The sequence below is a fragment of the Mastacembelus armatus genome, chromosome 7 (assembly GCF_900324485.2).
Source record: "Mastacembelus armatus chromosome 7, fMasArm1.2, whole genome shotgun sequence".
Taxonomy (NCBI): domain Eukaryota; kingdom Metazoa; phylum Chordata; class Actinopteri; order Synbranchiformes; family Mastacembelidae; genus Mastacembelus; species Mastacembelus armatus.
The window spans coordinates 3,842,729-3,857,480 of NC_046639.1; the positions used below are offsets into that span (position 1 = coordinate 3,842,729).

The window sequence follows — 14,752 nt, forward strand, 5'->3', positions numbered from 1 at the left end:
GATGTAGCTTGTCTTTCCGAGGGAGCTGAATTACCGTTCGGGGCTTCACTATTCAACAAGCTGCACCGCTCACTCCTGGCAGCGAAGCGATGGGCGCAGTTTGCCTGAGCTATTTACTGCGTCTTGGTTCTTCAGTCCAGCTTGTTGAATCTCCTCCCTGGTGACAAGAATGGGCGCATTTTAACAAACTTCTCTTCTGGTTATATATTTCATCGGCGGATTGCAAACTCCATCCTTCCTAAAAGTTGATCATGGCTCGACCCGGGGTGTGCGTGCAGCTGAGCTCTATGTGGAGAGTGTTCTGGCTCATGAGAACTGTGATAGATTTCGCGCTGGCTCAGGAGACGTACGCACCCCATTCAATACGGACTGATGGGCACCTGACCCTGGGTGGACTCTTCCCGGTGCACGCCAGAGGGGCCGACGGCACGCCGTGCGGGGACCTCAAAAAGGAAAACGGCATCCAGCGGCTTGAGGCCATGATGTACGCTTTGGACCAGATCAACCAGGACGAGCAACTCTTACCTAACATCACCTTAGGCGCCCGGATTCTGGACACCTGTTCGAGGGATACCTACGCGCTGGAGCAATCATTAACTTTCGTTCAAGCCCTGATCACGAAGGACACCTCCGACGTGAGGTGCACCAATGGGGAGCCTCCGGTGTTTGTGAAGCCTGAAAAAGTGGTGGGAGTCATCGGAGCATCGACGAGTTCAGTATCGATTATGGTTGCCAACATCCTACGCCTCTTTCAGGCAAGTCTTTGAGCGTGTGCAGTAGTTTTGTGGGAACAGTGAAAATAGTCTAAGTGTTGTCACCAGTAGGTAGGTGCAACGTGAACGTGCTTTCAGTAATCAGCAAAGAGTCAAAGTGCGCCTCCTCTTTGCTACCCACCCAGCAGATGACAGGGGGATGTCATGTGTGGTAAACAACTGAAGGCCTTATCTCACAGGGACAAATAAACACAATTCTACCATTTTCAGGTGATAACACACATTTGCGCCTTTAATCCATATTTAATGCATCGTAGCCTTATGACTAATTTACACCTAGAGCACTCACTGTCTTTAAATATGGAATAAAAAGAAGGTGAAGTGAGTTTGGATGGTCTTCTCCTCCACTTCACTGTGTGGATGAGACAGCTGAGTGTGCTGTTGCTTGTCCCCGGTGGTGCTGGAAGAACTGCTCCCGTCTGTTCTAGTCTCACTCCGGAGTCTGGATGAGTGGGCACTGACAGCCTGATACAATCACACCCAAACTCAACAGCCCCCTCCTGAGAATAACAGGCCTCCTTTATATGATTGCCCATGATTATATGAACTTCTTGTATGGAAAGACTGCAGGCGTTTTTCATGAATTGTTTTCAACCTGAAATGCTTGATTTATTGTTGAATTTGCTTGCTTTTATCTATAGGAGTCCCCTGTTTGAAATCAGCTCCCTGTGCTCTAACTGAGCTCAATAGCTGCAAGTAAATGAAATGAATTTGCACCGCTCATTTCAAAATGCTTGGGTGTATGGGAACACATCTCTATTCCTGTTATCTGCGAGTAAACTGAACTGAGCTGGTGCTGCAGTGGAAAGGGAAACGCAGCAGGGAACTCTCATACAGCAGATTAAATATTAAAACACATCTTCATAGCAAAATATCTAATTAGATGGATTACCATGTTGATGTTTCTGCAAATGTGTTGATTTGTGTACAGTCTTTCTTGTGTGAGGGCAGCAGTGTTAAAGCCTATAGGAGGATGACTGGAGCTTGTGGTTGCAGATTGTAATTTAAAGTGGTGATTTTTCTGTTTAGTTTCAGTTCAGTTAGAGAAAGCATAGGCCTGGCTGTAAGTAGCTGCTTAACAGAAAGACCATCAAAGTACTTACAAGCTCTTAGTCTCCGCACCTCCTCTTCCTTTTTTTTCTCACACACATTTACACACTCAATACTACTGATGTTCTTTACAACAACCATTGTGTGGTTTTGTGGCTCCATTGACTGGACAGTTAGAGTGATGGTCTCCACCCCAACCTTCAGCCTAGCTTTGGTTCCCATTCAATGCTTGCAGGCTGAGTTAACAAATTAAACTTTTATTGCAAATTGGTAAAACCCTGCAGTTATGCTTTGAACTGTCCTCATTTCAAATGTTATTTTGTTGCAGAATGCGAGGGTTGTATGACATATTTTTTTCAAGCAAATTGTGTAATATTAACATGAATAAATTTGTAAAATTGAAGGGGTTTAAAGGAAGAGAGATGAGTCTTTTTAATTCCCTCTGCTGTTCCCTCCTCACACCGGGTGTGCCAGCATGTCTGGAAGTGTCAAGCTGTGGGAGTATATGTATAGTCCAGGTGTGATATGGCACAGGAGTGCAGGCCTTCTAATCAAGCTTGAGAAATCTGTGGATTGACAGCAGTTGTCATACAGTTCCGTACACTAGTTTGTATTTCTTCTCATTTCCTAGAAGTGCTTCCAGAAAGTTGGATTTAAACAGCACAGCCTAGGCTGCACACCTGAGAGAAGATAAATGCAGTCTACTCCCAGTCTGTGTGCACTTCAGCACAGTTATTTTTTTTCCTGTGGTACCAGTGGTGATGCTGGCATTGATAGTAATGATGATAAATTAAATGTGAGGTCACATGATGTACTGTATAATCAATACATACCAGAAGAGAGAGTTCCCAGCTCATTTACCCTCATTAGTCTTAGAGCATTTGATTAGTGTGTGGTCGCACTTAGAAGTTCCTGAGATTGTTTTCAACTGCAATCCATCAAGTATCAAATGATTCCAGTCAAAAGTGTCTGAAGCTTGAGCGAACACCTGCTCAGATATAATTAAAGATGCCAAGCTGATTTGGTCACCCCTCAAATCAAAGTGAAAGAAATATCAGATGGGCTTTATACAAATTCTTCAATTTCTCTCTTAGTCACTTTAGATGAAATGTTATTATTTGATATACTCCATACCTATAAGCTCAGAGTTAGTTTGAATGCTCACACTTCAAACCTGAGGACAATGACCTCTCCCTGAGCTGTCCTCATAGCCTATGTACCTCTTTGAGGTGAATAACATCAGGTCATTTTGTGTTGCACCCCTGTGATAAATGAATCATCATTGAACGTAAACAGCAATTCTAGATTTTATTGCCAAATGCTAAATATCATGGCTGTCTATTCAAGACATGAGTAGCTGCTGAACTGTTAATGCCTGGAAATTGACATGAGGGATAGATTTTTCTGAGGACCCAGGAGGGTTGATCAATACTGTTGCCATGGTGAGGCCGATTTGCTGCTAAGATGTTTTTATTTCACTGCCTTTCATGCTGGGTTGGAAATGAGAAGCAACAATGCCACAGGAGGAAAAAAAAAAAAATCAATCAACCAAACTTTTGGATTGTTACCAGGAGCTATGATGACGTAGACCTTTGAAAAAAAATCATCCAATCATAACCCTTTGGTCTCAAACATCCGGTCATTCATGGCGAGAAATGCACCGAAGTTAAAATCACCAGGCAACTTTGTCCATTTGTAAGTCCTGGCCTCTTGAATGAATCATGAAATTGATTTTTATCCATATGACATTTACATCAGGGAGTGCAGCTCGCTATTTTCTGTCGCATATCTCCTCCCAAAGACTGAGGCAAAACTTTGTATTGAATGCAGGTGAACTCTGTCTTGTCTTTCTGTCTGGGGAAGCGGCCCCTTCAGACTATCTGTCTAAATGAGGCATTGACGTCCTCTGCTCCCATAGCCCTGACAGGCTCCGGTCGGCTTTTTATCTCTCTTTTTCACAGAATCATCACTGTGATTGATTTGAAGGAGATTGAAACCTTGCAGTGATCTATTCAGGTGGCAGTGCTAAAGAAGGATACTAAAGGAATATGAAGACTGTGTGTGTGTTATATAACAAGATGTAAAAGTCACACCAAATGTCAAAGGTTAAATATATCTGTTTTTTTTTTTACATGGTTACCATGTCTACATGGACACATGCAGCAGCACAGGTCAATTAGTTACATCTTTCATGCTGTATTCAACCCTATTGTAGGACAGAGGCTTGGTATGTCAAGGATGCACCATATAGCTACACACACACACGCACACACACACAGAGCATGCACACAAAGAACTCTGCTGCCATCGCTAAAGCAATGAAAACACAACTATCTTGCGGATATTTCATGATCCACACCAGTGGTTTTGGCTCTTATATTTTATGTCCGTCACTTGCTAATTGGCTTTTATTCAGTGTGACACAAAGGCCCCACTCAGTACATTAAAAGTTTATGACAAGAATCTGAGACATGGATAACAAAAAGGTAATTGCACTTTCTCAACTAACTTCTCTCCAAATTACAGTTTAAAAGTTCAGTTTTTATTATAGACAGAGTTTAATTATTATGATCATTTTGATTGCCATTATTTAGATTTTGGATATTATGTTAATATTTTGAAACACATACTTTTGAAGATTTTTTGATACTATCTATGTATATTTCTAGAAGCACAATAAAGCATGTATGTAGTTTAGAAGAAAGTCAGGTATGTTAAAGGTAGTGTAATAAAGGTTTTTGACCATATAACCTGTAACACCCCAAAATGGAGAAAGGCAGGTTAGAAATCATCAAATATTCAGTTTTGTGAGAGACTTAGTGGGACTTACTGTGTGAATGAAAACTTTTATGTTATGATATTAATAACAGTCGAACTCAGATAATCAGATTTCCAGCATTCTTTTAGTCCTGGGCTATTTACAGAAGCAGAGAATTACTGAAGATTAGAGTATGAGTCAAAAAGTTCTGTCTGGCTTTCCAACTGGTTTTGATTTCTCAAATGAAAGACAATTGTACTGTAAATTGCACAGATTTCTTTTTGCAGTCACTTGTACAAATACTCGCCAGACCAAAAAATACCAACATACTACACACTTCCACTTATTCTGTGTTTCTACATGGACATGAGAACATTTTCATGTCCAGCATTTATAGCTGAGCTGTGATGATATATCACTCATTATCTGTCAATTTGGTCATTGTGCACATTGTCCACTCTTGTTCAGTACCAGTCACTGAATTGCTAGAAATGATCACATGGCATCATGATATCACATCAACATTATATTAATAGTACAGTATCTGAAGAGCTGAAGAAGAGAGTTTATGGCTGAACTATTGCCATGTTTAGGCAGAATAAAAATAAATGTGGGGGCAAAATAAGACAAGACACATTAAACTGCTGTATTTACATTTTTTTATCTCATGGACTAATAACACTCCTTAAATTTGATTTTCAGAATAACGGGTTGAATCATCAATTACACCAACACTTTTATGAAGCCTTTGTTGCAAATTGCAAGTTATCATGTTCATCAAAATGTTGTAAAGGCTTATGCATTAGGATAGGTTATACTGCTTCCAGAATATATAATCTTTTTTATTATTTGAATTCTATAAGGAATGCATTATCTATAGTCCAGTGATTACCAGGGTCCTTGGGACTGAGAGACCTTCTGGTTTTCATCCAGGTCATTTAACCGGACTTATGGTTTAGACCAGGACCAGCAATGCGAAATTTACTAGCACACTTTGGCAAAAAAGCCAAAGTGTGTGAGCAGGTGGTGACAGGAAATAATGTGGGCGGGGCATGGATAGTAGACAAACAATAGCACTTCACAAACATTATACATCTAATTTATTTTTTATTTTTATTGTTCCTATATCTCTGTTGTTCTATTAATTGGCTGCCTCACAGTGAGCTCTCTTGAGCTGCTTGTGTTCTTCAAACATACAGTTGTACAAATAATCAATCTTTAAGGAAAGGTCAATCCAAGCTGCTCTTGGAAACTGATGGACATCTGAGCGTTGTGCTATTTTGCAGGTCAGAGCTTGGTCAGATTGAACTCTGTGAGAAGTGAACAAGGCAAGATAAATTCAAGAAAAGCAGCAAATTTTTCTCACTTGCTGCAAGATGATGGTGAAGACATTTTGGTGTGAACATAGCGTTAGAACTCAGATGCAGGGGAATGCAATTACCTGAAACTACCTGTTTGGATGGAATAGCAGCAGCACTGCCAGAACTGAGAACTACTGAGCTTGTTAAGCAACAACAGTCATAGATTTGATGTTAGAATTAGATGAAAAAAAGGACTGTATTTTTGTATTTAAATCTGTGTATTTGCAAAATAAGAGTCTGGCTACTCATGCCAGAGCATGGACTGTACTTCAGGAAAATGTGTCAGATAGATAGATAAAATCTGTATTCAGGTTTGTAGTGACAATAATTGAACAACATAGAGAAATCTTGCCCTACAGCCTGATATTATTATTTCAAATACTTACTCCTTTTTTGTTGTTTGGGAGAGATAGTGTTGTGAAGGAGTGCTGTTGTGCTCATGTTCAGTGGAGCAGGTATATATTCACTCAAAAACATGATGCAGTGTGAGCATCCAATGTAATATTAATAAAATGAATAATATATCCCTATGTCAGATGAGTTGTCATTGCTGCTGGCAGGAGGTCATTAGGTCAGCAGCGTGCCACAGGGAGTATATCAGAAACCATGCACGCCTGATATTAAGGTCTTGGCTATTCCCATTGGCCTGGGGGGATGATATTATTTATTATTCATTTTTTTCAGAAATGTTTGTTTCTGTGTCATAATTCCACATATAATAGTGACTCAGTATATTTAAAGAGGCGCCATCCCTCATTACCAGGTCTGGAAGATTTGGTTGCAGACTGCAGCAACTCGACTCTCCCAGTCGGGTTATTATCTTCCACTGCATTGGATGGAAAGAGGGAGCCTGCCTAATGTCTTTGCTCCACCCACACTTAGGTCACACTGGTGCTTCTTCAAAACTTATTGTCAGTATGACTAAAATGTGACAGGAATAGCACTCTTTGACTTCTTTGGAAGTTTTCTGCAGTTTATCTGGCAAGCAGAAGTAACCAGAAAAGGGGAAACCCCATTACGTCCAATCCTCTTATGGGGATGAGTGGAGAAGCATGAGGAGGTCTTTGCTGGCTGCTGGTCAGCCTCTCATTCATCTTTCACAGGGAATAATGTCCCTGTTGCTTCAGCATAAAATGATCCAGTCTTTGCTGAAAGGCATTATCACAAGGCTCATTGTAGTTTGTTCCAACGCAGTGATCTGTGATCCATGCAACATGGACAGAGTCTCGATTACAAAATCACTCAACCATAGTGGACTTCTATATTATATGACTAAATAACATTTAAGTCTGTTTTTCTGGTGAAAACACCATACAAGTACAAAAGGTTTTTTATTCTGTAGCTTGATAAGAAAATTGAATATTAAATATGTTTTCTATTTTTTCCTAGTAAATTCCAGTTTTTCCACAGTTCCTCCTGACAAATGAGTTGAATAAATTTGTGAAAAGGCTGCTGTAAAAGCTGCTGATGTGATTGTGTGCTGCTTCAAAAGGAGGTTTTGTGGTCCCTCCACTTGTGATTCATAAGCGGCATGTAAACGTTTAAGAAATGGGTTATAACACACTAATATGTAGGTATACAGGCATTTTTAATATTTATTTCTATGTAGGAGACATTCTAATTTATATTTAGGTTTTATTAAACTCCTAAATGTCAAATGTGTTTACAACTACATTATTTATAGTATATTATGAAATATATATTCAATCATAAAGAAGTGCTTAAAAATTAAAAGTGAAAGATTTAAAGGTGCAATGTTAAAGACTTAGCTGCATCTATTGCTGAGGTTGCAGAATGCAACCTTTTGAGCACCACTTATACCCCACCCCCTGTTTCCAGGTGTGATGGGGCCATCACCTTTAAAACAAAATGTGATTTTTGCAACATGGCTGCTTCTGTGAAAGGAGACCTGCTCTCTATGTAGATTTAAAAGGCTCATTCTAAGATATAGCAAAATGCAAAGATTGGTATTTTCCAGTGAATACACGCTAATGACAACATATTTATGAATACTACATTCAATTTTTGCTAATAGATCCCTTAAATAAGATGTGAATATTAATTTAATTTCATGCCAGATCTTGTTGAGACACTAAAAACTACAAATGTCAGTGGCATGGACTTGACCAGCTACGAACAGACAAACATTGCATCATATTCAAGCTCAGCATGTTTTGTGATTCTCAGTTACACAGCTCACGCAGTTAAGTGTAATACATTGGCAATACAATAGTTCAGTGTGCTGCCAGCTTAAAAGGGACAGAAGGTGCATTGCTCACATGGTTGCCTTGCTGCCCCTGGAGGCTGGTGGCATGAGGCTGTTTGGGCTGCATGACTGTGTGAGGGCTCTAATGTGTGAGGGCTCCAAGAAGACAGATAGACAGTGCATGCCTGCTTGATCTGCAAGAGAGGGAAGAGAAAACACAATGGTGCGTCTGCTGCTAGAGGTAACGGTTTTCTCTGTTGCCTCTAACGGCATCAAGCCATACAGGTACAGTTTTATTTTTCTGTGACCCAGTTTGGCATTGTGTCTGAAAAAAAAATGCTGTTATTGAATCAAGTGAAGGTAATTTCTCCTTTCCCCTCCATTTTATTGGGTTGAAGTTAGAAATCTTGTTGGACACAGTGCTGAAGAATTATCCTGATCCTTTACCTCAATAAAAGTAGCAATACCACAATGCTAAAACATACTGCAAATACTTGGAGTTGTGCTTAAATAAATGTATTTACGTATTATCAGAAAAATAAACCCAAAGTATTAAATGTTTATGTTTTTTAATGGGTGTCATAAAATTATGTATCATATAATTGGACACTTATTACAGATACACTATTGTGTATTAAATTATGTCTTTTATTATTTTGACAGTTTGAGCTGGGGCTAAATGTAACTGTAAATGCTTTATATTTCACTGGATAGTTTAACCTATAACAATAAGTCATATTTTATAAGCTGCTTAAATGTTTTGTGTGTGAAACTGCAGCTATAGCTGAAATGGATGCAGTAAAATAAAACGTGTCATCTTTCCCCCTGAAATGTTTTAACCTAGCCTATTAACTAATTAGTAAAATGGAAGAGTAGCTCAAAATTGCATACTTTAATACAGTACTAGTAGTAATACTCATAGTTAAATAACATATAGTGTTATGTTGTTTTTTTACAGCCCTAGTCAAATTAGACCAAAATATTCTTCATGGTAGATGTAAGGGAACTGAGCCATTCATTTCAACACGAGCATGTGTTTCCTTACATTTGTGTGTGTGTGTATCTGTGTGTTTTTGTGCGTCTGGTGTTACTCAGTATGGGGACTGAAACCTGTTTACACACTCGGATAATGTGGATCCTGTCCTTCTCATGGGGTCCAGTTATTGGCCCCCACCATGCAAAGACCTGAATTTATTGATTTTCCAGTTAAGGGCAAAGGTTGGGATGAGACTCCAGGAAATGAATGAAAGCCAATGTGAAATCCTCAAGAGAAAACAAATGTGTGTGTTTGTGTGTGTGTTTGTGTGTGTGTGTGTGTGTGTGTGCGTGCGTGTGTGTGTGTGTGTGTGTGTGTGTGTGTGTGTGTGTGTGTGTGTGTGTGTGTGTGTGCGCACACTGTCTGTATCTCAGAGATGTCAGGACCCACTGCTCTCATAGTATACATAATAAACTGTCATCAGGATTCATTCCCTGTCCTTCAGTTGTGTTATTAGAGGAGGCCCTTAGGGTCCATCTGAATGGCTACTAACAACAGATAGTAATATATAACCATTATATCAGACCAGCATGGTGTGGGCCTTTATAAGGAAACTAAATTATTAGAGTGCAGCATCAGCCTCCAGTACTACAAAATACCTGTTGATTTTACATCTGAAAAAAAAAATGAACGACTGGAACTTTAGAGCTTCATTAGTTTTAATTTCATTTTTTCTGCATTTCCCTAGATTGTGTTTGGTGAGTATTCTTTTTTCCTGGCTTGCTGTGCAGTGGTGTGTGAGTGCTGTTTAAACACGTTTGTGTGTACCTGAGCTTGAAAAGTATTCTATGCTGTGCAACCACAGCATACATAAAAACCAGTTGACTCAGATTACTGTTTTCACATTCAATCCTGTGGGATTTCAAGTGCTCTCTGATAAGCCTACATGTGATAGTTACATTGATTTGGGGGGAGACCTCAATCAATAGTGACATTTTGCAAATTAGGAAAGCTCTTTCCTTTCAAATAGGGTTGCTCACCCACTACATCTGACTACTGGACAGGAGATATCAATGACAGAGTATAGTGTTTTTTAACTGCTTTCCCAGTGTTGGAGCAATCACATGTTGCCTTCATCGAGGGTAGGAGGATCAATATCATGTCATTTATCAATGGATTATGCATAGAGCTGTCATGCATTCTCTACTTTGAGGTCGAAGGTCAATCAGATGTTATATTTGCCAGTAAATTTACTCTGGCGTTTGGGAAACCAGACCATCTATATGCTGCAGCAGCAGTAAGTCATGCACTGTTCTCCCTGCCCTTCTGTCAGTGGAAACAGTTCTCAAATGTATATGTACAAGCTTACTGTTATGCAGTCCTGACCACCTACTCTCTTTCATGCTATGCCTAAAGGTCTTTGCAAGCAAAAAGAAAACAGCATGCATTTCAGCAACTACCCAAAAATGACACTTGTTTGCATGTAAGTGATGAAATCCTCTAGTCACTAACTGTAAGAATTATGACTTTAGGCCCAAAGCTACACAAACTTTAATTCATTTGTTATTTTAACACAGTTAAGGTTACAAAAACACAGGTTTTTGTAACCTTAACCAAGCAGTTCTTTATCTCGAACCTTGTTATTTCCTAGCACTAACCTAGTTGGCTTCACATCAGGCCATTACTTACTGTACGTGCTGTTCTTAAGAGCAGTTACAAACAAATTTGGCAGTTAATTTAGAGTACACTGGTATTTATTATGATTTCATGTTTTTGTGTGTGCCCTTGTTTGTATTAATTACATTAAACACAGTGGTTGTGGTGAAGGGGCTTCTATATGAATGTCTGTCAATGGAATATTCTCAAGCGTGAAAAACCGGTGTGTGTGTGTGTGTGTGTGTGTGTGTGTGTGTGTGTGTGTGTGTGTGTGTGTGTGTGAGAAGAGAGGGAGAGAGAGAGGATGGCCTGGTAATGATTGTTTGGGAGACTAAACATCTTTAAATCTTTAAGGAGAAAAAAAAGTCGCCATAACATGAATAATTAAATTTTAGAGTGGCAGCTTGGGTTAAGGTTAGGTTAAGGGTTAGGTTTGGGCAAGTAGTGGTGCAGTTATGGTTAGGATAGGCACCAGAAATGTAAATCAGTGTAACATCTCCTGGAGTGATAGAAGCACAACTGTGTGTTTATGTATGTGTGTGTTTCAGGGTGCCAATAATCCTATGCTCTCAGCACTCAAACAGTTTTCCATTTCCTATGCACAGTTGGAGACATGTCATTTTTATTTGCAGAAGCCATCCACACAGAGGGGATGATTTTGAACATTCTCTAATGAACATAAAAGAAGTGAAAAGCAAACACTGTGCTTCTCATAGCACAAGTTTTTTTGGAAAGGCCTAGTTTACTATAAGACTGTTTAAGTACTGATTCACACCACAGTGATAATGTTTAGACCACATGCAGTTCAGATGTTACTATATTGCCTGAATACTGTAATCATAGGTTTCAGTAATAGTGCTGTAATATATAGGAATTTGCTTCTCTCAAATCTGTTTTTACAGCGATGGTATGTGGATTACTCACTGAAATACTTGGGATTTCTCAAAAACACAAACTATGGCTTTGAAATTTCTATGAAAACTGAAAAATATGAAACAAATAAACAGTAGTTCAGTGCATTTCATACATTTTTATTTTGGGTTACAAATGATCCAATATTTTTTAAAGGTGTGTTGTTTCAGATCATTAAACAAATTGTGATATTAGTAGATATGAGATCCGTATAAGCTGTTAGGAGAAAACTGCATGTTAGTGCTTTTGTTAAAAATGGAGATATCCCTTCAGGATTGGAGTGTGATTGTTCCTATTGTATTTGACTGGGTCCGTTCCTGTTTCGGCTGATTAACTTGTCTGAGGGTAATTGTCTGAGCTGACATCTGTTGTGCCTGTCAGATTCTGGCATCTCTCTGATACATGTCAGTGGACAGCCTTCTGACACTTTGGCTCACTGCGAGTGGAAGTTATTTGATATGTGTGTGTCACGAAAACACTTTCCACATAAATCTTCTCGGTCCATTAGACGAGACACTTTCACTGATGAATCATGATCTCTGTGAAAATATAAGTCTGTTTACAGAGAATAACTGAATCGGAATGATCATACGGTTCTTGCAGAGTTTTTAGTACAGCGGAGGAAAAAACTTCTTGTGCTGACTGAGTTGGCAGTTGTCCATTGTTCGGGCTGAGCGGTGGAGGCAGTGCATTGCTGACAGGACTACCTGGTCAGACTCCCTCAGCAATGCAGCACAGAACACAACAGTATAGAGCCCACGAGTGGCCAGATCACACCTCGACTGAGGATCCATCTCATCACAGTGAGCCGCACTCCTACTCCATAGTTAGCCTCCTCAGTACAAGAACAGCAACATTTGTGTGTGTCCCTCTGGTCAGTACTCACACGACTATGGTGTACAGCCCTGCTAGCCGTGCTTTAAGGCTGTACTTTGGCACAAAGCATGCTAACATGCTCACAGTGACGGAGCTAACATGAGTAACGAGTATAATGTTCGCCATATTCACCATCTTAGTTTATTGTTTTAATATGCTAACATTTGCTAATTAGCACTAAATACATATTCCAGTTCAGACTGACAAGAAAACAAGTAGTATTGCACAAATTATAGCAACATTTTGATGCTAGAGCTAATGTTATTATTGGATGACTGAAGTTATTACAAATTATCTCCAGTGTTTACACTGAAAGCATATAGCTGCTGCAGTCTGAAGCCCAGCAGAACTTACATTTCCTCATGAGTCAGACGCAGCCTGAGATCCTCGGGCCATTCTGACAGTCCTGTGATGACAGAACAGGAAGGCTGCTGTGCTTTGCCATTTAAACCCAGAGACTGTAGAGAAGAGACTTAGTTGGCCTGAAATGCATCAACAAGTTCTACCAATCAAATGCTTCCGGTTATAGATCCTTAATGTGAAAGGCCGTTAGAGTCTGCCAGTCTCAGTGAAGGAGGAGAGATCTGTATAAAGCTTGGGAGGAAGATTTCTCTGCCAGCTCAGTGACAATAAAGATCTATAGCTGACTGTGAAATTCCCCTCTGTAAGATTTTATTTAACCAGACTCTGTTGTTTTTAAATCACTTTTATTATTAGTTTTATACTTGAATGTTTTTGGTTATGCGTACCTTTAGTTTATGCTGCTATATTTTGAATGCTTTATTTGTTTTTTTAATACTTGTTTCTTTATATTTATTTCTTCATTAGTTTTTCCATTTCACTTTAACTACTTTTCTTGTTAATGTTTCTGGATGTTTATTGCCTGTTTTATGGATTTTAATATTTGTTTGTTGTTATGCCAGTTTTGTAAAGTCCTGGTTGATGATATGTTGCTCTAAACTTGCTGTTTAAGCAAATATCGCTTCAAATATCACTACAATTTCATTTCCGCAAACCTTTTGTGAAAATCACTGCAGTTTCCACAATGCACAGTGTAATGTGTAAAAATGAAGCAGCAGGCAACACATCAGCTTTAGCTATTTAAATACATGTGTCAGGTTTTTGCAAGAAAATGAGTTCCTCTGCACCTTCCTATTCTCTGACACAGAGCTTCCATGGACTGACAGTGGATGTGGTGTGTGTTGTGAATGCAGATGATCCTAAGATACTATAATCTCAACTCTGGGAAATGTTCAAGGTAGCACTGCAGGCAGTGCCAAGCAAGAAGATAACTGCCTATTAAAATGTTCTGTTCTTTTCTAAACCAGTAGACACTGTATATCTGTGCATGGCATCGAGTGGGAAATCAGAAACAAGAATAGATGGAATACAGTAGGATATATGTGTATTTTCTACACCTGTGGTCAGTGATTAATTGCACGGCCCTGCTAAGGATTTTTTTTTTTTGTGAAGTGCAAACAGAGAGGAAAGATAAGATCGAGGAGGCTCACCTGCATTTGTCTGCACTATTAGGGAAGAAATGGTGCCTGGTGATGGTGCTCTGTCAGGTCTGGAAAAAGAGGGCTATAGAGATGGGGGATAGTACAGAGGGAATCATTGAGATGCAGGTCAGAGAGTTGCAGGTGCACGACTGACAATGAATGTGTAAGACCCTGCATGCTCCAGGTGTCGGTGGGGAAAAAACATGTGCATGTACTTACTCTTTTGTGAATGATATGTTTGAGCCTCAGCAGGACTGGACAGAGTGATGAGGCAGAGATGTATCACACTACAATTCCCAAAACAAAACACAGATATTTGTATTGAGATGTCTCTCATGTGGTAAGATTATTCTTGTTTTTCTCTTACCTAAGGCATAACACAATGCATATTTCAGTATGGGTTTATTGATAGTTTGCATTTCTCAGAGAAAAAGCATAAAGTTAGCGTGGAGTAGAGAAAACAAAGCATGCATCCAGTGCACTTTGCAGTCGGGAAAAATCAATATGGACATATGTAATGTGAGACCCTGTGGATATAAAGGAATACATTTGATAACACTTAGTCATAAACCTGCAGGCTATGTTTTATTCTTACCATGAGTTGAATTTCTGTCGCACCTGGAGAGAGCACAATGCACAGCCACGATGATCAAGGCTGTTCCACTGAACTGCACTGTTCTCT

General features: G+C 39.4%; 1 protein-coding gene across 1 annotated transcript in view; it reads left to right on the forward strand.

Annotated features, from left to right (window-relative positions):
• Positions 1–251: 251 nt before the first annotated feature.
• LOC113145610 (metabotropic glutamate receptor 7-like) overlaps positions 252–14,752 on the forward strand; it is a 52,768-nt gene continuing 38,267 nt past the window's right edge. The window contains exon 1 of the mRNA XM_026332529.1: positions 252–755. Coding sequence (XP_026188314.1) covers positions 252–755 — 504 coding nt within the window. The remainder of the gene's footprint in view (positions 756–14,752) is intronic.